We start from the raw sequence: 19,711 nt of genomic DNA, 5'->3' as shown, positions 1-19,711 counted from the left end.
CATCCCCAGTATCAGCCTAGTGAACCTTCGCTGCACTCCCTCTCTGGCAAGTATATCCTTTCTTAGGTAGGGAGATCAAAACTGCACGCAATACGGTGTGGTCTCACCAAGGCCTTTTCTAACTGCAGTAAGACATCCCTACTTCTGACCTCAAATCCTCTTGCAATAAAGGCCAACATACTATTTGTCTTCCAATTAGGAAGCTTGCTGCACCTGCCTGTTTACTTTCATTGACTGGTGTACAAGGACACCCAGATCCCTTTTTATATCACCATTTAAATAATATTCTGCCTTTGTTTTTCACACCAAAGTATATAACTTCACATTTATCCCCGTTATACTGCATCTGCCATATGTTTGCCTACACAAGCAACTTGTCTAAATCACCCTGAAGCCTCCTTGCATCCTTCTCACAACCCTGCCCAGTTTTGTGTCATCAACAAACTTGGAAATACTGCATTTGGTTTCCTCATCCAAGTCATTTATATATATCGTGAATAGCTGGGGCCCAAGCACTGATCCCTGCGGTACACCACTACTCACCACCTGCCATCTGGAAAAAGACCCATTTATTCCCACTCTCTGTTTCTAGTCTGTCAACCAATTCTCAACCCATGCTAGTATATTACCCCCAATCCCATGTGCTTTAATTTTTCCCACTAGCCTCTTATGTGGGACCTTTGAAATCTTCTTGAAATCTGAATTGCTGCATCTAAATCATGGCTGCACAATTTTCTGCTCCCAAATTCCACCACTGTTCTGGGAAGGTTGACTGAGCGCTGTAAATTGTATCATTGACTAGCTGTGGACAAACTATCTTCTGTTATTTTAGGTGATAAGTGAGGGGGAGGAGCCTGAAAACTTCTTCTGGGTTGGAATAGGTGGAGAAAAGCAATATGATGAAGATGCAGAATACATGAAGCACTCCAGGCTTTTTAGGTATGTGCAGAGACGGTCTACCTACACGCTTACTTTAGTAATTGCAAACCACATGCTTGAAAAATGATTGGCTTTTCATTGAGACAATCTGTTTAGTGCAGAGGTTCTCAGTCAAATGAAGTTCTTTCTGCTTCCAGCTGCCACTCATTCGTGTACTGCTCGACTATTTTGCAGACCTCGGGAAGTGTCTACAGAGTCTAGTTTCAGAAACACTGGTTTTACTTTCTCGATTTCTATGTGGGATCCTGCAGAAGGCACTTACTGATGGAATGCATCATTTATTCCTTTTAAGGTGTTCCAACGAGAAGGGCTATTTTTCTGTGTCGGAGAAGTGCTCTGATTTCTGTCAGGATGATCTTGCAGATGATGACATCATGTTACTTGACAATGGAAAAGAGGTTAGTAAACAACTACAAAGCTATAGTAGGCAAACTAGGGCAGTGGTATTAAACATTGGGCCTTGAAGCTGGTGGAATATGTTTGCAGTCTCCCACAATGTAACTTATCCAGTTAAATTCTGCTGTCCTGAGCAGGCACATGCAGAGGTGGAGTGCATGTTCTTTTAAGGACAGTGAGGATGTAAGGTCTGAAACAGTCACCCACCTACTCTTGGGCATTTGAGAACATCAGGAAGCTACATACAAAATGATAGATTACCAAATGCATGTGAAGTAGTCAATACTGGAGGGCACTGAATGGTTGTAAGTCAGCTGAGTCTACAGAGGGATATAGACAGGCCAAGTGAGTGAGCAAAAACTTGGCAGATGGAATATAATGTGAGGTTATGCACTTTGTCAGGAATAGAGAAGCTGAATATTATTTAAATGAGAAAGACTGCAGAAAGCTGCAGCACAGAGGGATTTGATAGTCCTTGTGCATGAATCCCAAAAAGCTAACATACAAGTTCAACAGGTAAATAGGGAAGGCAAATGGAATGTTGGCCTTTATTTCAAAGGGCATGGGGTATAAAAGTAGGGAAGTCTTGCTAAAACAATACAAGGCACTAGTTAGACCGCACCTCAAATACTGTGAACAGTTTGTCCCCTTATCTCAGGAAAGATATACTGGCATTGGAGGCAGTGCAGAGAAGGTTGACCCCAGGTTTGGAGGGATTTTCCTATGAGGAGAGGTTTGGCCTGTAATTGATTGGAATTTAGAAGAAATAGAGGCAACCTTATTGAAACATAAGAGATTCTTAGGGAGCTTGACAAGGTAGATGCTGAGAAGTTGTTTCCCCTTGCGGGAGAGTCTAGGACCAGAGGGCATAATCTCAGTAAGGGGGCACCCATTTAAAACAGATGAGGAGGAATTTCTTCTGAGGGTAGTCAATCTGTGGAATTCTTTAGTGCAGAGGGCTGTAGAGGCTGGGCCATTGAGTAAATCAAGGCTGAGATAGATTTTTAATCAGTAAGGGAATCAAAGGTTATGGGGAAAAGGCAGGAAAGTGGAGTTGAGAATGATCAGACCAACCATGATCTCATTGAATGGTGGAGCAGACTCAATGGGCCAAATGGCCTACTTCTCTTATGGTGGTTTATCAATATATTTATTTCTACAAGTTCTGTATATGTGTACATTTAAACCTTAAATATTTTGTGAAGCTGAGCAGAATTTTGAAGCCATTGTGGGTCTCTGGTTTTATGCCTGGTTTATGCTGAGGTGGCAATAGAGGCCTTAATGTGAACTAGGGATAGTAAGTCAGCTATGATTTGTGCTGTTGTTTAATAACACTGTTAGCAAGTGTCTTTGTGGGCAGAATTGGGTTTGGTGCTAGTTTTCCAGCCTCATGGTTGCATAGGCTACAAATGTCAACTGTCTAAGGTCTTGACAATGGCACTCACTAGATCTCATTAAACTATGAGCAATACTGGGTATGAATCTAATGTTCAGCTCAGAATAGGAAAAAGCACTTCAAAAATATAAAATCCTGCTGTTTCTTTAATTTCCATTTACCTTTCAGTAATGATGTAAACTGTTTCTTCTGCCTTTTCAGGTTTACATGTGGGTAGGAACACAGACCAGTCAGGTGGAGATCAAACTAAGCCTTAAAGCATGCCAGGTAAACATTGTTCATACATGTAATGACTGAAAGGGCACTCTGATCCATCCAGCCAGCAGTGGGTGTAGAATCCGAACTCTCAGCCTATCTTGAATTATACTTGCCATGTGTCATTTTTAAAATAAGTTGCTCTCAGTAGAAGAATTTGGGAAAAATAACATTTAACTGGGGTCCATGGTGTTATGAGAGAGCCACTAGCTGTGATTACTTCCTAGGTTGAAGAGCCTGCTGATACTCACTGTCTAGGTTCATACATAAGAGGGGGGGCCCACTGTCATTCAATTATGCATTGTCACGCATCAGAAAACAATGAAAAAAAAATTTAGTCAATGATTTTCATAATCAGGTGTCTGATCTGCTGAATGTTTCCCTTGTTACTTCAGATTTCCAGCACCTGCAGTATATATTGATTAATCTAATGGGAGTTTTTTTGCTTTTAGGTTTATATCCAACACATGAGAGCCAAAGACAGCGATCACCCACGTAAACTAAGACTGGTCCGGAAAGGAAATGAACCCCATAACTTTACACGCTGCTTTCATGCTTGGGGTACCTTCAAAAAACCACTTGCTTAGGATGCTCACAGTCACCATTTGCCCCATAATGGATTGATCTTTTAAATATAAAGCAAGGGTTGGAATCGAACAAAGGCTCAACTATGTGGGGAGATAAAGGCTAATTATTTCCTGGCAATTAGTTACTGCAATGAAGGCTTGCCGATTGGCCTGTTAAGATACTTAATGATGAGCATCTGACTGTAGAAGCAGTAGAGGTGGTGCAGTTTCATCCTAATTTATACTGTGTGAATTGAGCCCATCACTTCATGTTTTAGGCCAGTAATCTTCCTTTACCACTTAATCTGCTGTTACTGTGATTTTGCTTTGCCAGGTCTGCATGTCATAGGTTGCACATCAAGGAAGGTAATGGGTGAATTTAATGCTTTCAGAAGTAATGATGGGTGAGAAGCAAGTTCTTAAGCACCCTCCCTGGATTCTAATTGGTAAAATCAATTCAGTATCCCCAAAACTTGTCTTTGGTTTTACCATTGACTATTTTCTGAGGGTGGGGTAGTAATTAGTGCCAATTACCATTGACAGAACAAAGTTTCAGAACAAGTGTCTTAAAACTTGACCTCTGTGCAATTATATTATGCTTGAGCTTGTCAGTGACAATTGTTACATACGCTATTAACTGTTTGTAAAACTACAAAATGCACTGCATTGTTAAATGTTACCAAACATCATCTTGACCTGTATATTATTGTTTCAGTGAAAAATGGATGTTAATAATCATATGCTTACACAGGGTAATTCAAGTAGTTTCCTGATGGGGAAGAAAATAACTTTATGTAATGGCACTTCCATACAGCACTACACTGGGACCCCACTGCTTTGTTCTTCTCATTAAAGAATGCCCTGCTGCTTTCCTGAGGAACTATGCAGACATATGGTGTAAGAGCAGAGAAATGAGATTACGATTGTGTTTAAATCGAGATTTGTGAAAAGCTTTATGCTCACACCAGCTAATGTCCTGGCACAACTTATTAAAGCACAGATTTACTTTTAATATAAATAGCGGCTTTGATGTTCTAAAATGTACAGCACAAGTTATCCAAGTATTGTGGGAGGCAGGGTAAGAGTTAGAGTTTAGTTTAGTTTAGAGAATGATCTAAAAGAGGGATGTAATTTCAAAGATTACATTCCACTTTGCCCTGTTACAACCAGCCACTCAAAAGTTAAAATCAAATCTATGCTAGCTGTGCATGTTAACCTGAGCAGATACAGCCATGAGGAACAATTCAACATTTTTCATGGCTCCTCATCGTCCCTGGCTATTAATAGCTGTACTGTGTGGCCTAGCATCAGACGATACACTGGATTGAAAACAGAATAAAATCAACTGGTCACAGCATCAGTGGAGAAGCAAAGTTAATACTGGAAAAAGTAGACGTAATAGATTAAGTAAATAGAGATGAGGGAAGGTCTGTGACAAGGTAGAATGCAGCAGTGATTAATGGACAGAAGATGAAGGGAATTAATGGAACTAAAAACAGAAATTATCAAGGTGCAAATTGGAATAGCAGCTTGTTACCAGCAGCTGTTGCCTGAGAAAATAGGGGCAGTGGTTCTGATCTGAAATTTTTGAACTGAGTCCTGAAGGCTGTAAAGTACCTAATCAAAAGATGAGCGATTTTCCTCAAACCTTCGTTGAGCCTCATTGGAACAGTGTAGGAGGCTCAGTACAAAGGTCAGAGAGTGGGCCAGAAAATTAAAATGGCAAGCAACTGAAAGTTGGAGACATTTGCAGACCAGACAGAGGTGTTCTGCAAAGAGGTCAATAAGTACAATTAAATCACTCACCTGGAAGCAGTGTTAGGGTTCTAGGCAGTGGAGAAGGGAGTAAAAGGACACTTGCCAATTGAATTAGAAAGAATGTATCACACTACACAAAAAGTCAGGGCAGTGTAAACGTGACCAAAAAATAGAATAAATTGCCCCATAGGCTATTTGTTTTTCATTTAAGTCAGCTCAAAGTAATCATCTCCACTACTCCACAAACCCCAGGATCCAGTAAGTACACAGGCCCAGGTCCTGCCTTGCATTAAAGACATACAACTAATACTCCATTACAGCCACAGGAAAGCAGATGACCCATTACCACCTCAGCCTGGTTCCAGCAGGCAGTTTCCAAATCCTTCAAGTAAATGCAAAATAAGCCAACGTTGCAACACTGCTCTCATTTTATCCTAACCTCCACAGCATCAGGCACTCAGAATTGCTCTCATCTCTAATTTGAGGCCATGGATTTGAGCCCCACACCAACCCTCCACAACCTGATTATTGCAGTGTCAGGTGTTTGCTTTAAACCAACACTAAAGCTGTAATAGAAAGACAGTTAGTGTTCTAGAAGGATAGGATCAAATGGTTGAAAGTGTTTCTACACTCTGCTGCCATGTGGCTGAATATTCTACAGAAATTTTAAGATAAAAAAATGAAAATTACAGCACAGAAGACATCTAGTCATAATGATGCTGACCCTCTAGAAAGGGCAAGGAAATTGGACTGGATTGCTCTAATTAGGATCTATTTTTAAGTCTTCTCTTGTATGTTATAGTCTGCCTCAAGTTAGAGACAATCATCCCACATTCCAATACCTGATAAAAGTGTCTGACTTTGATTTATTCCTCTGGTGATCATCGTGGGTCCATTCCCTCATTACACATCTCCCAGACCCGATTGAAGTGAATTAACAGTCATAGGAGACACTAAATGTTTTATTACTGTTAAAAGCAAAATCCATTAGATAATGTAACAGCTTTTCTGTAACTGAACACATTCTACTAGAAAATGTTACTGTAAACAGCACAAATCTTTGAAAATATCACAAGGTTTCATAGAGTCTGTGTGGTGTCAATATCAAAATAACCTCCCATAATCTTTAAAAGTAAGGACTGACAGAAAGAAACAAATGCTGACTGCTTTCCACACAAGGAAATAACAATCCTGTAAAGGGAACCCTGTAGAAATTGCAAAAAGGTGATCATTCAACAACAAAGGAGGCATATTTACAAATAAATTGTACCATTCTGCTCAGACTGTCAGTTTGATGAGAAATAATATTTACAGGGGAGTGAGAAATAAAAAATCATACCAGTGCAGTACCCTATCACCACTAGAGGTCTCTACCCTGCATCTGTCAGTGCACGCAAGTGACATCTACTGGAAGCACACAACCACTGCCCCATTGGACTGGTCTAATTACCAGGGAAATTATCAACTGACAGAAAAGACTGAAACATGATTAGATAATTTAAGATATTCAAACTTTGAAAACAATTCTAGATCTCTTCTTTCAGCAGACTTGCTTCCTTACAGAACAAAAACAAGCCTCAAAGACTTGTATCATATAGAAACAGTTCAGAGAGAAGAGAAATGGCAGCACAAATATTTTCAATTTCATCGCATGAACAACAGTGGAACAAGAAACCAGAAAGATCAATTCCTTATTTTCCTGTGGTGATGGTGGTGGCGGGGTGGGGGGGGAGAGAGATAGAAAGAGGCATGCAGAGGAAAGAGACAGACAATTTGCTGAAATTTAACTGCTGTACAATACATTAAAAACAAGTTAAAACTCATCTTGTCATCTATACAAAATTGGTGTTACAGAATGCATGTATACTGCAGTGAGGTGACCCACATCCCCCAAGCTGAGTTACTCAAGATGCAAATGCATTGGTGATTTAACACTGTAGACTTCAAGGGACATTATTTTACATAATCTAATTTCAAGAAGTGGTTAAAATGTAGAGTCCACAATTAAACTTATACAGATGAGGGCAGCAACAATACACTGAGAAGCAGACTGCACAGAATTGGGCCCGACGACTCCTTTCAGTGTCTGATCTCAGCAATGTCACACTGAGAAGCTGATCAAGGCCAGGCAATTCCCCCAAAAGAGAAAAAGACCTGTATTCACTTGTTGCTTCAAAGAGGCAAAAGTACACATTACCCAACTGGTTATTGGAGAGCAAGCAAGTTCAGCTGAATCTGGTAAGTACAATTTGAATTCCCTTGTAATATGAATCCCAACCAGACCTCAGTGTATGTCAGGGATATAGAAATGTGCATCTTTTCTTCAAAACATGCTCCTTTAACATCCAATTAACAATAAACCATAATTGTAAAGCTAGGACATTTTTAAAAGCCAACATTTTGAAGAGAACTTGACTCATCATTGAACTGTCGAAGGGCCCTATTATTATTTCTACTTTGTTGAGGCTAGTATACAAAACTACAAAGAAAGCAGCAAGTAGTGTCACAATAAGTAGTGTCACAATAAGTTCTTGGAAGGCAAAAGATCTCTTGTTTCTGAATGCATTTCAGAAGAGTCTAGGAACAAAGTGAGAATGATACCATCTTTTAAAACTGGTCCTCAAGCAGGAAGGGATTTGTGGAAAAAACAAAGTATAAACTTGAGATGATCAAATGTTTCCCAGATTTGCTTTTCCTTCATGTGAAAAGTAAAGATTGAAAATAGTCCTAAGTACTCCAAGGTGGTCTCACTTCAGAAAGTCAGTTTTATAACATTACTTGTTTAGTGTTGCAAGAGGCTTTGTATTGATGAAAGCAGGCAGGAGGCAGCTGGTATGTAGCTTCTGACAAGGTCCTTCTTTAAAAATCATTTTGGCACAGAAGATGTGACAATTCAAACCACTATCCACATCAACGGCCGTGATCCCAGTGTAAAGCTTGGGCTGTCAATGCTGGTAAAATTCCCTTTTCTGCTAAGCCAACCAATCACATAAGGTCACAAGGTGTCTTCAGCTCAATTTCTTTCTGCTAACATTCCCTGAAAAAAGTGGAAAACATTCCAAATTATAAGGATACAAAAAATTCTTTTGCTCCATTTCAGCATACATTTCAGTTCTTTGCTAACTCCAAAACAACTTTCTAAATCGTTAAAAACCAGAAACAGTAGAGGTCCAAAGAGGTTAATTAAAATGTCAAACAGGTACACAAATAATCAAAAAGGCTAATGGAATGCTAGCCTTTATATCTAGAGGGATGGAATAAAAATGGGAAGAAGCCATGCTACAAATTACATAGGATATACCGCATAGAAACAAGACATTCGGCAAAACCAGTACATGCTAGTGTTTATGCTCTACACAAGCCTCCTCCCATCTTACTTCATCTAAATCTCTCATTTATTTACCAGTCTATTTCATTCTCCCTTATGATTGTCTAGCTTCCCCTTAAGTGCACCTATACTATTTGCTTCAACAACTCCCTATGGTAGTGAGTTCCACACTCTTATTACTCATTGGGTAAAGAATTTTCTTTGAATTCCCTATTTGGGTTTTTTGGTGACCATCTTATATTGATAGTTATGTTCTTCTCCACAAATGAAACAAAACATTCCCTCTGTATCCCTCTATCAAAACCTTTCATAAATTTTAAAGACCTCTATTATTAGGTCATCCCTTAACCTTTTTTTAAGAAGGAGAAGAGAAAAAAAGAGACCCAGCCATCGATCTTTTCCTGATATGTATACCCACACATTTCTGGTATCATTTTTGTAAATCTTCTCTGCATCTTTTCCAGTGCTTCTACATTCTTATTGTAACTTGGTAACCAGAACTGCATGCATTACAGTATGGTTTACCATAACTTCTCTACTCTATCCCTCTGGAAATAAAGCCTTGTGCTTGGCAGAGTTTGGCTGCAGAAAAACATGTTTGCGTCACCTTTCCCTGTTCCAGTGTTTATTACTTTTGCCATTTATTCTGGGGACAGGGTTGGGTGAGGTCAAAAGTACGTTTTGGGTACGAGGCTACTAAGTTGTGCCTGCCAGACAGCAAGTACTGAAACTGCAGTTCTGGCACATTTGGCAGCCAAGTGCCAGTGCCAGGCACCAACTATTCCTGGGCCAACAGCTTCACAATCTATTTTCCAATTTGTTTGTTAATAAAATTGGTGCCAAGTGTTTTTTCCCCCTCATTATTTTAAACCATTGCCCACTCCTATGCCCCTGTAATGTTAACATCACAGTAATTTTCCATTCAAACTGTTCTTGCTGCCATGTCACATTTGATGTGCAAAGCCATTTCAAGTCACAGCAGATTTAAATAGTGAACTAGCTTGACAGTGGCCTCTCTAGTTGTCATGCCAACATGGCCTCTGCACCAACAAAAGCTCCACTGAACTAAATCACCAAGTACCATCTTTAATTGGATCCATATGCTTTAATATATAAGACACACCAATTTCCTTCTAAATGCAATGAATAAAGCCAGATCTACATTCAGGCCATAAGAAACAGACCAGAAACGGTAAGGCTCAGACTCCACCCGTAGCCCACTGAGTAATGTGAAGCTTCAAACACCGAGACAATGACATTATCCCTCATTACACTAGTGCTTATATATCATTGCTACCTCAATAACACATCCCAAAAAGAAGAGAGGAGCAAAGTTAGGAGAGGTGACCAAGCGAACAGGCTTCGAAGAGATTAAAAAACTAGAGGGGAACACAGAGCAAGTTCCAGAACACACAACCTCAGCAGGAAGGATTGGATAGGAGGGGGGAGAATGCACAGGAGAACAGTCAAAATGGAAGGTGCAAGTTTATGCAGCGACAAAGCTGTGAACTTGACATGGTTTTATAAGCGCTTACCAAACACCATCCTCCTGCACAGCCAACCCCATCCCAACCAGTCCAGTGAAATGCAACCTGCACACAGATCAGTGTTTGTAGGCACTAGTTGACAACATTTGCTCACTGGCATCTGGCTGGACACTTAAGCTGACCCTTCCCAGTCACTGTCCAGTGGGCCTTGTTGAGAAGATTGACAGATTGATGACATCCAGAATCATGCATGAGAGTCAAGAAACATTCCCCCAAAGTGGCATGATTCAGATTAGATATGAATTCCAGTCCATTTATAACAGGTGCATAGAAAATCATTACACTCTTGCCTTAAATTAATGTAGTTCCCATTCTATCCCCTGCAAAAACTATAGATAGAGTGTTTAGACTGTGCAGGAAGTAGAGGGAAAAGCTAATTTGCATTTGCTGAGGTATTGATCCATTTATTTTACACTGACCCCTGCCACCGATCAAAAAGGTATCAGGAACTGTTGTGCATGTTCACTCGCCCCACATTGCGACTGCCAGCACATATACAACTGCTCCTGATGCCTTTCTGGTCCGCAACAGAAGTTTGGATCCGAAGGCTGTGTAGTATCTCACAGTATTGGAACCTGCAATGTAAGCATTTCCAATGGGAATTCCAATGTTAAAATTTATAGCTTACATATGTTGAAAGTAATATAGTTGCATTATAATGGGAATTCCGTTGTAGCACAGAAACAATCTGCCAGCACCAATTCAGTCTAGATCGCAATCTATGATGGGATTGCAATCTCGATATTTTGAGTGCTGTGCACAGATCCAGGTCTTGTGCAGGGTAGCTCTTAATCCCAGGGTTGTCATCAAGTCCCCGTTGGGTAATTGTTTCTCTTTAAATGTTAGTCAAAATACTTGGAGATTTTTTCAACCAAAAAGTGTCTCATTTACTGAAGTTTTCTGATTATACATCATTTTCTGAATTTTGGGAAGCATGTTTTAGACGGAACAATTACTAAAGGATAGGTGGACCAAATACAAGAACTAGCATTTGATTAAGGACTGCACAGACCTAAAAATGGGTGACTTGAAATGTTGTTAATCTGTGTCAAAGCAACTTGTTTTAATGAGGCCAGCTGACATATTGTAACTCAGCATGTGCAGGAAGTGCTCCCCCTAGTGCACAAATAAACAAACAGTCTGGACTGGAGCCAGCTCAGAAATCAGCCCAGCTCATTAGCCAGCAGCCAGCTGTTTCCCCCTCTGCCTAAAGAAGAATAACACGAGCTTGTGCCAGTGTGCCCCTCAGGCACCGGACACTCAAAGCCACACCTCAATCAGAACTCAGCAAATAAACTTGAAATATCACTACTTTAAAACAACAGCATTAACAACAAATGTATTTTTAAAAATCAAGAAAACAAGAATGGCCAGGGCACATTCTGGCCTCGTGACCATCTCAGATTTCCTTCAAACCATTAGCAGCTGTGCCTTCAGCTGTCCAGGCCCCAAGTTCAGGAATTTCCTCCCTAAACCTGTCCACTTCTCCCCACCCCACCCTTTCACGCATTCCTTAAAATCAACCTCTCCTAAAATCTTATTCTTTGATTCAGTGCCAATGTTTGCCTCAAACGCCTGTGAAGCATCTTGGGATGTTTTCCTATATTTATGCAGCATCCTAAATGTAATTTAATATTGTTCGGGATATCAAGGTTGTTAAAAGCAGTCAATTTGTGATTCATGTTCTAAAAGCTGTAGATTGTAGGAGAAACAAGAGTCAAGTTAAACCACAGCTAGGTGGCACTTAGGATGACAGGGCCAGCAGATAGTGGAATAAGTGAGTAGGAGGAAGCATAAGGCTTCTGGAACGTGAGTATAGCAAGAGAGTAACTGAAATCAAAAGAATTGAGAATTAAGTAATGAAGCAAAACTATTATCAGGAAATGAAAACTTCAAATGCAGAACTGAATTTAATTGGAGTAGGTTTTCATCTGATTGGTTTGAGAAAAAGACAGCAGCACCACATTGAAATGGTGTCATTTTCATAGATTTGTTAAGACAGGTTTCTGCATTGCTCTGTGGAACAGAGTTAGTAGCCCAATGTGGTGGGAAGTGCACTATGAAATCAAACAACTTTAAAAGCAGCACTATTTGGACCTCCACTGGGGAAGTTTGTCCTGAACTTTACACTGGCCATAAAGCACCTTCAGAGGACACATCCATCTAATACCCTGTTCATACTTAGACAGAAACTGTAGGCCGTTTGACTCCAAAGAGCACAGTCTCTGTCGACACAAGTGTTAAAGCACTTCAAATGATTTATTGCATGTGACGAGCCTTGAAGCAAATTAAAAAAAGGTGCTGTATAGATGTGATCAGTAAGGTCCTGTATAAACACAAATCTTCAAATAGTGAAGAGGACAAGTTAATAAAGCTCAAAGTAAATGGGACCCTAATTTTTTTTTAAATAAGAGAAGCATACAGAGTACAAAACCAGGACAGGCAATGCTAAACCTGTACAAATCAGAGTTCCCAACCCACACACTAACCTCTGTGCAGCAATAAAGTTCAAAATGCCACTTAAAACAGTGCTCTGTAAGCAACTGTGAAACACATCCCACACAAAGTGCACCCCTTCCACACCAGCCCCAACCAATTGTGGCCCTCTGCCACCTCCCATTCTGAAAACTAGGCACATTTAAAAATACTCACGGTAAATAATCTTTGACATCCTCCACTGTCAGGTCACCTGTTGTGTCCAGTGTGATGTCAGCACTGCTGTTGGGAGAGTCGAGTGGAGTCTGAGACAACGCCAGTTGTAAATCCTCAAGCACCCCTGGCCACAAAACAATCAGGTAACTTCACATCTGAGTCAGTGATGACTTACAAAGTAAGCACAGAAGCAGGCTATTTGACCCAATACATACATGCTGCTGTTCGTACTCCACATGAGTCTCCTACCATCCTTTAAAACAGCTTAATATGGCCTCTCAGAATCAAGACTCAAGAAACTAAAACAACCACAGGCCTTGAAGAGAGAAATGTTTTGGTTTCAATTTGATTCAATAAGTAAATTGAACAATTCCTCCAGACTAAATTTTTGATATTTTTCTGCTCCAACAATTGATCTGAAGTTTATCCTCACACCCTAATCACCCACCTCACTGTCCCACAACCTTTACTCTCCATGAAATGCATCTCATTATGATAAACCAGTTGTATTTGCATTCCCTGGAATTAAGAATTACGATACACTCCCCTCTTTGCTGCATCTGTTAGAATAGACTTCTGAGAAACCTCTGTTTGAAGAATTCCATAATATCAGCCCTAAACTCACCTTTTATTCATGCAAGTGTGCATCTTCTAATTCTGCTTTATAGATTATATATATATATATATATATGTCAATATTTTGTATCCAAGATCAGTTCAGACATTTCCTAGAATCAGAGTCAGCATGTAGAGGCCCTTCAAGCCCATCGTGTCCGTGCCGGTCATCAAACACCTATCTATTCTAATCCCATTTTCCAGCACCTGATCCGTAGCCTTGTATGCTGTAGCATTTCAAGTGTTCATCTAAATACTTAAATGTAGACGGCTCCCGCCTCTACCACCCTTTCAGGCAGCGAGTTCCAGGTAACCCTCACCCTCTGGGTGAAAAGATTTTTCCTCAAATCCCCTCTAAATCTCCTGTCCCTTACCTTAAAGGTGTGCCCCTGGTTATTGACCTCTCCGCTAAGGGGAAAAGTTTATTTCTATCTACCCTATCTATGCCCCTCAATTTTGTACAAATCAAATTAGGCCACCCCCTCAGCCTTCTCTGTTCTAAGGAAAACAGCCCTAGCCTATCTAGTCTCGCTTCATAGCTGAAAAGCTCCAGCCCAGGTAACATCCTGGTGAATCTCCTCTGCATCCTCTCCAGTGCAATCACATCTTCCTATAGTGGCAACCGGAACTACACACAGTACTCCAGATGTGGCCTAACTAGCATTTTATACAACTCCATCATAGCCTCCCTGCTCTTGCCTTTATTAGTCGAGGCATTGAATACAAGTATCCGATATGCCTTCTTAACCACCTTATCTACCTCGCCTACTTCCTCTCTGGTCTTTCCCCATAACTTGGGCCCAGACAATGGGATCAACCTCATGAGTCTGTTCTGCTTCCAGAGCTTGAATGTCTCCAATTTTTCAGTCACCAGAAGTGGACACAGTACCAGGTGTTCTATACGGTGTGATCAGGGCTTTCTTTGATTTGTTTACTCCACAAATCTATTGGGAGAGAATTCCATCTAACTTCACTTCTAATTCCACTTTATTCCTATTTAAACTGGCTGATTTCAACTGCTCAGTGCACTGAATAGATTGCTCAATCATCTTCACATTAATAACTTCCACTGGCTCATATTTTCTAGTCCAGACTATATTGTTTGCCTGTCAGGATCTTCGCTCTCCATAAACAACTGATAAACTGCTTCCAACAAGCTGTAAACAATGTTCCCCAGAGGAGGAAGAAGTAGGAACATACCATCAGCAGCTCCCAATGAGTTGCATTCCTCTTTGCTCTGAAGTTTGTGAGTTCCATTTGCTTGATTCATCTTGGGAGATCCTTGCAAGTTATTGCTGAATATTTAGAAAGGAAAATCTTGTTTGTGCAGGAAACCAATGTGCAGCCATAAATAACTAGGCCCGAGACAGAACACTGAGCTGTGGAGGGCTAAAGACATGATTAGCAGCAACAACACAACTCTGCAAATTGTCAATTCCAGCCACACTGTTGCACAGACTGAGGGAAGCCAGAGCTCAATTAGTGTAATGTAATCCAGCAACCCACCCCACCCCTCTGCTGGGGCGGCCCCTCCCTCAGCACTGTCTTGAAGTGTCAACCGGAAATGTCCTTGAACCCTGCAGTGGAGTTTGACCCTAACTTGGTGGTGAGAGCAAGGAGTGCAGGGAAAATCCCAAAATATTCTATAAGTATATCAATGGGAAGAGGATAACCAGGGAAAGAGTAGGGCCCATAAGAGGCCAAGGGGGCAACCCATGGGTGGAGCCAGAGGACATCGCTAGAGTGTTGAATGAATACTTCAAGTCCGTCTTCACCCAAGATAATGAGGATGAAGGTATCGAACTCGGGGAGAGAGACTGCGAGGTTCTTAAGCAAATTGATATAGGGATTGACAAGGTATTGGAGGTGTTGGCAGGCTTAAAAGTGGACAAATCTCCAGGTCCAGATGATTTGTGTCCCAGGCTGCTAAGGGAGGAGATCGCAGGGGCTCTGACCCGAATTTTTAATTCCTCTCTGGCCACGGGGGAGGTGCCAGAGGACTGGAGAACAGCTAATGTGGTTCCGCTATTTAAGAAGGGTCGTAAGATAAGCCAGGGAACTACAGGCCAGTGAGTCTCACGTCAGTGGTAGGGAAACTATTGGAGAAATTTCTGAAGGAGAGTATCTATCTCCACTTGGAGAGGCACGGTTTGATCAGGGATAGTCAGCATGGCTTTGTCAAAGGGAGGTCATGCCTAACAAATTTGATTGAATTTTTTGAGGAGGTGACCAGGTGTGTAGATGAGGGTAGTGCAGTTGATGTAGTTTATATGGATTTCATATAAAGGGAGACTTTTAAAGAAGGCAAAGGCTCATGGATTACAGGATAATTTGATAAAGCGGATTCAAAATTGGCTTAGTTGTAGGAGACAGAGGGTGATGACAAAAGGATGCTTTAGTGACTGGAAGCCAGTGTCCAGTGGCGTACCAGAGGGATCTGTGCTGGGTCCCCTATTATTTGTCATTTATATAAACGACATAGATGACTATGTGGGGAGTAGGATTAGTAAGTTTGCGGATGACACAAAGATTGGCTGGGTGGTTAACAGTGAGGTTGAGTGTCTTGGGTTACAGGAAGATATAGACAGGATGGTCAAATGGGCAGATAAGTGGCAGATGGAATTTAACCCTGAAAAGTGTGAGGTGATACACTTTGAAAGGAGTAGTTTGACAAGGAAGTATTCAATGAATGGCATGGCACTAGGAAGTTCTGAGGAACAAAGGGACCTTGGCATGTGTGTCCATAGATCTCTGAAGGCAGAGGGGCATGTTAGTGGGGTGGTGAAAAAGGCATATGGGACACTTGCCTTTATCAATCGAGGCATAGATTATAAAAGTAGGGAGGTCATGTTGGAGTTGTATAGAACCTTGGTGAGGCCACAGCTGGAGTACTGTGTGCAGTCTTGGTCGTCACATTATAGGAAGGATGTGATTGCACTGGAGGGGGTGCAGAGGAGATTCACCAGGATGTTGCCTGGGGTGAAACATGTAAGTTATGAAGAGAGGTTGGATAGACTTGGATTGTTTTCGTTGGAGCAGAGAAGACTGCTGTACAAGATTATGAGGGGCATGGACAGGGTGGATAGGGAGCAGCTGTTCCCCTTAGTTGAAGGGTCAGTCACAAGGGGGCATAAGTTCAAGGTGAGGGGCAAGAGGTTGGTGGGGGGATGTAAGGAAAATCTTTTTTACCCAGAGGGTGGTGACAGTCTGGAATGCACTGCCTGGGAGGGTGGTGGAGGCGGGTTGCCTCACATCCTTTAAAAAGTACCTGGATGAGCACTTGGCACATCATAACATTCAAGGCTATGGGCCAAGTGCTGGTAAATGGGATTAGGTAGGTAGATCAGGTGTTTCTCACGTGTCAGTGCAGACTCGATGGGCCGAAGGGCCTCTTCTGCACTGTGATTCTGTGATTCACTAAGCACATAACCAGATGAACATTTTGGCTCTGGTGTCAGGCACAAATGGAGCATCTAGTTGTTAGTGATAGCTCAAGTACACATCACAATACTGCTCAGAACATGAAGTCTCGAGAAAGCCAATAAGAACAGCTAATGAGAAAATGGTAAGGTCACAATCTCTGACAACGACCTAACCGTGCCTTGAAGTGCTCGATCCAGATAATGGGTATCTGAAGTGTTCCGAAGAGGAGTCATATTGGACTTGAAACATTAACTGTTTCTCTCTCCACAGATGCTGCCAGACCTGCTGAGTTTTTCCAGCATTTTGTTTTTGTTTCAGAAAAGGGTTGTTCACCATTGCTCATTATTGATATGCTTCATCTCAATATACACAACTCTCCTCCATTTTCTACGCCCCCCCCTCCAACCACCCCAACCCCAATGGTACTTCCACAGGATTGCACGAGTAGAATTGTCTGCAGAGTCTCAATTTGATTTGTTAAAATGCAACTTACCACAGACTGGTCACAGGGCTCAAGAGATCTCTCTGACCTTCCCATCCCACCACACAATGTGGCTCAGTTATGTTCTTGGTAGACAGGGAGAATCGTTCAAACTCAGATGGAGATATCAAGTAAAAGCCTAAAACAGCAAAACCAGTCAAAAATCAGTACAGCAGCAACTTGACTGTGTATTAACTGCACTGAAATGACAACTCAAGGGTTGGTAATTCAAAAGTTTGTTTCCATGGGTCCCAACCACCTATTTGTACCATATTCCTTTCAGTTACAGATAAGGAAAACATTTTGGCAAAAGTCATCCAGTCTCCACACTAAACCACAGCAACCTGTCCCCTTTAAAACATGAAATTAAAATATATAGTACATTAATCAGAGAAATTGGGTTAATTAGATAGTTTTTTCAAACAGCCAGCACAGGCATGATAAGCCAAATGGCCTTTCTGTGCTGTAAGATTCCAGGATTCTTAATCTGGTTCTTAATTGATGGGGGAAAAGAGAAAAAACAAATTTTGCACTAAAATATTCAGATGGCACCACAGTAGAAGAGCAGAGTGCCAGACTGATAGTCAAGTCAAGCACATCCGAAGAGTGACCTCATTACATCACTGAGAAGCCAAGCATGTTCATGGGGAGAGGTGGGGAAGGGAAAAGAGGCAATAGCCTGGGAGGATTGCATGTGACATGTGTCACAAATGGCCAAAAAAAAACCAAACATTACTTAAACCTCCGAGTTACCCTGGCCTGTTTTTGTGAAGACACACGAAGCGATGCCACTGATGTCTTCTTTCCTTATGCAATCGTAGCGAATCTGTGGCCGAAGCCCTGGAATTGTGAAGATGTGAACGTCTCCCAGGTTCGTTAAACACACCAGGCAGTTCTCCGAATAGTCATCCGAGGCAATACTGGGGAAATTCATTAACCCCAATTTTCGCACTCTGGACCCTTCATGGGCAGTGAGTTTGAACTTTGTCTTAGCAGTCACTCTCGGCAGTGTAAACACCTACACACAAAATCAATGCTTTAATGAGATACTGTACTACTACAAAGGAGCTACCCAACTTCTCCCTGTCCTCCAACCCTCTTTGAAGATGCCAGTGCCACACTGGGGACATTGCCATGGAAACCTTCACTGCTTTGCACAATTCACCCATTATATACATCCCAGGTGTAACAAAGCTTTGGGAGGCTTCTTAAACCACTGAAGGCATCACAGTCAATCCAGATTCCATCTTCACCCAATCTCTACACAACCTTTCCAGTAAGAGGGTGGGCCCCACAGTACAACAAACTGGGAGCAGGAACCCAACCCACACCCAATCAACACAGCAGTGACTGGGGATAGTTCAGAATTAATGTTTTTGTAAAATTGGTAGCTTCTTGCACTTGTGATTGACCAAACAGGAATAAATCCTGCTGCCTCACTGGAACATTGAGTCAAAGGCTAGAACCTCAAGATGCATCAACCCAAGCTTCTATCCAACCATGTTGGGGGACTCTTAAAATTCCAAGTTAGATGCACTGAAGACCTGTTTTACACTCATGTACACCTGGAAAGGCAGAGCGGTTTAGGGAGGGAATTCCAGAGCTTAAGGCCCCAAGCAGCTGAAGGTGTGGCAGCCAATGGTGAGCTGAGGGAGCAGAGGAATTGCAAGGGGACAGAACTTGAGAGAGAGACATATCAGAAGATTGTAGGGCAATTGTAGGGGTTACAGAGATAGGGGTAAGACCATGGAAAAGTTTGAAGTCAAGGATGAAAATGCTAAAAATCAAGGTTTTGTCCGATCGGCAGCCAGTTTAAACAGTCAGTTAGCAGAGAAGCCAATTGGTGACAGGAAAGTTGAGTTTGGATACAGAGTTTTAGATGAGCTCAAGTTTACTGAGGGTGGAAAACAGGAGGCTGGCCTGGAAGTAGCAACTCTCGACTAAAAAACTCATCTAATGCCCCCATCGCTGGTTTGAGTCTTTGTTTTATGTACCTTTCCATAGGATAAGCTTTAGCTTTCCATTCACACCTACACTACCTCCTCACTCTATATTTGTTACCATCCGCAGAGTTAGATTTTCTCACTACATCACAGCCCCCTGTTGCCACAATTTGCAGTTCCTACATCTTATTTTAAAGCTTTTACCATTTGTGCACACACCTTAACATGTAGATTTCCCACTTTGGCTCCATTTGTCTTCCCTTTTCCTGGTCTGGAGTTCCTGTATCTGCATGTTTCTGGGTCCATATCCACATGATTAGCTTCTATTCTGTGATCATTCTTGCCTCGGATATATTCTCTCCCCAGATCCCCACAACTATCTGGTTTAAATAATTTTCAACTGCTGCTTCAG

General features: G+C 41.6%; 2 protein-coding genes across 3 annotated transcripts in view; one reads left to right on the top strand and one right to left on the bottom strand.

Annotated features, from left to right (window-relative positions):
• The window catches only part of flii (FLII actin remodeling protein), a 58,574-nt gene extending 54,333 nt beyond the window's left edge, over positions 1-4,241 (top strand). Inside the window, exons 27-30 of the mRNA XM_078558412.1 lie at positions 833-939; positions 1,232-1,337; positions 2,933-2,998; positions 3,439-4,241. Of these exons, the coding sequence (XP_078414538.1) occupies positions 833-939; positions 1,232-1,337; positions 2,933-2,998; positions 3,439-3,573 (414 nt within the window). The 3' untranslated portion in view covers positions 3,574-4,241. The remainder of the gene's footprint in view (positions 1-832; positions 940-1,231; positions 1,338-2,932; positions 2,999-3,438) is intronic.
• A 2,013-nt stretch (positions 4,242-6,254) lies between these two features.
• llgl1 (LLGL scribble cell polarity complex component 1) overlaps positions 6,255-19,711 on the bottom strand; it is a 108,984-nt gene continuing 95,527 nt past the window's right edge. For both annotated transcript variants that reach the window (XM_078558414.1, XM_078558413.1), the window contains 5 exons: positions 18,110-18,374; positions 17,369-17,495; positions 14,653-14,747; positions 12,838-12,961; positions 6,255-8,347 (listed from right to left, as the gene is read on the bottom strand). In XM_078558414.1, the coding sequence (XP_078414540.1) occupies positions 8,338-8,347; positions 12,838-12,961; positions 14,653-14,747; positions 17,369-17,495; positions 18,110-18,374 (621 nt within the window). In that variant the 3' untranslated portion in view covers positions 6,255-8,337. The remainder of the gene's footprint in view (positions 8,348-12,837; positions 12,962-14,652; positions 14,748-17,368; positions 17,496-18,109; positions 18,375-19,711) is intronic.

Source organism: Cetorhinus maximus, chromosome 15, assembly GCF_964194155.1.
Source record: "Cetorhinus maximus chromosome 15, sCetMax3.hap1.1, whole genome shotgun sequence".
Lineage (NCBI taxonomy): Eukaryota > Metazoa > Chordata > Chondrichthyes > Lamniformes > Cetorhinidae > Cetorhinus > Cetorhinus maximus.
Note: the sequence above shows the minus strand (reverse complement) of the source record. Positions and strands in the feature narration are given on the sequence as shown.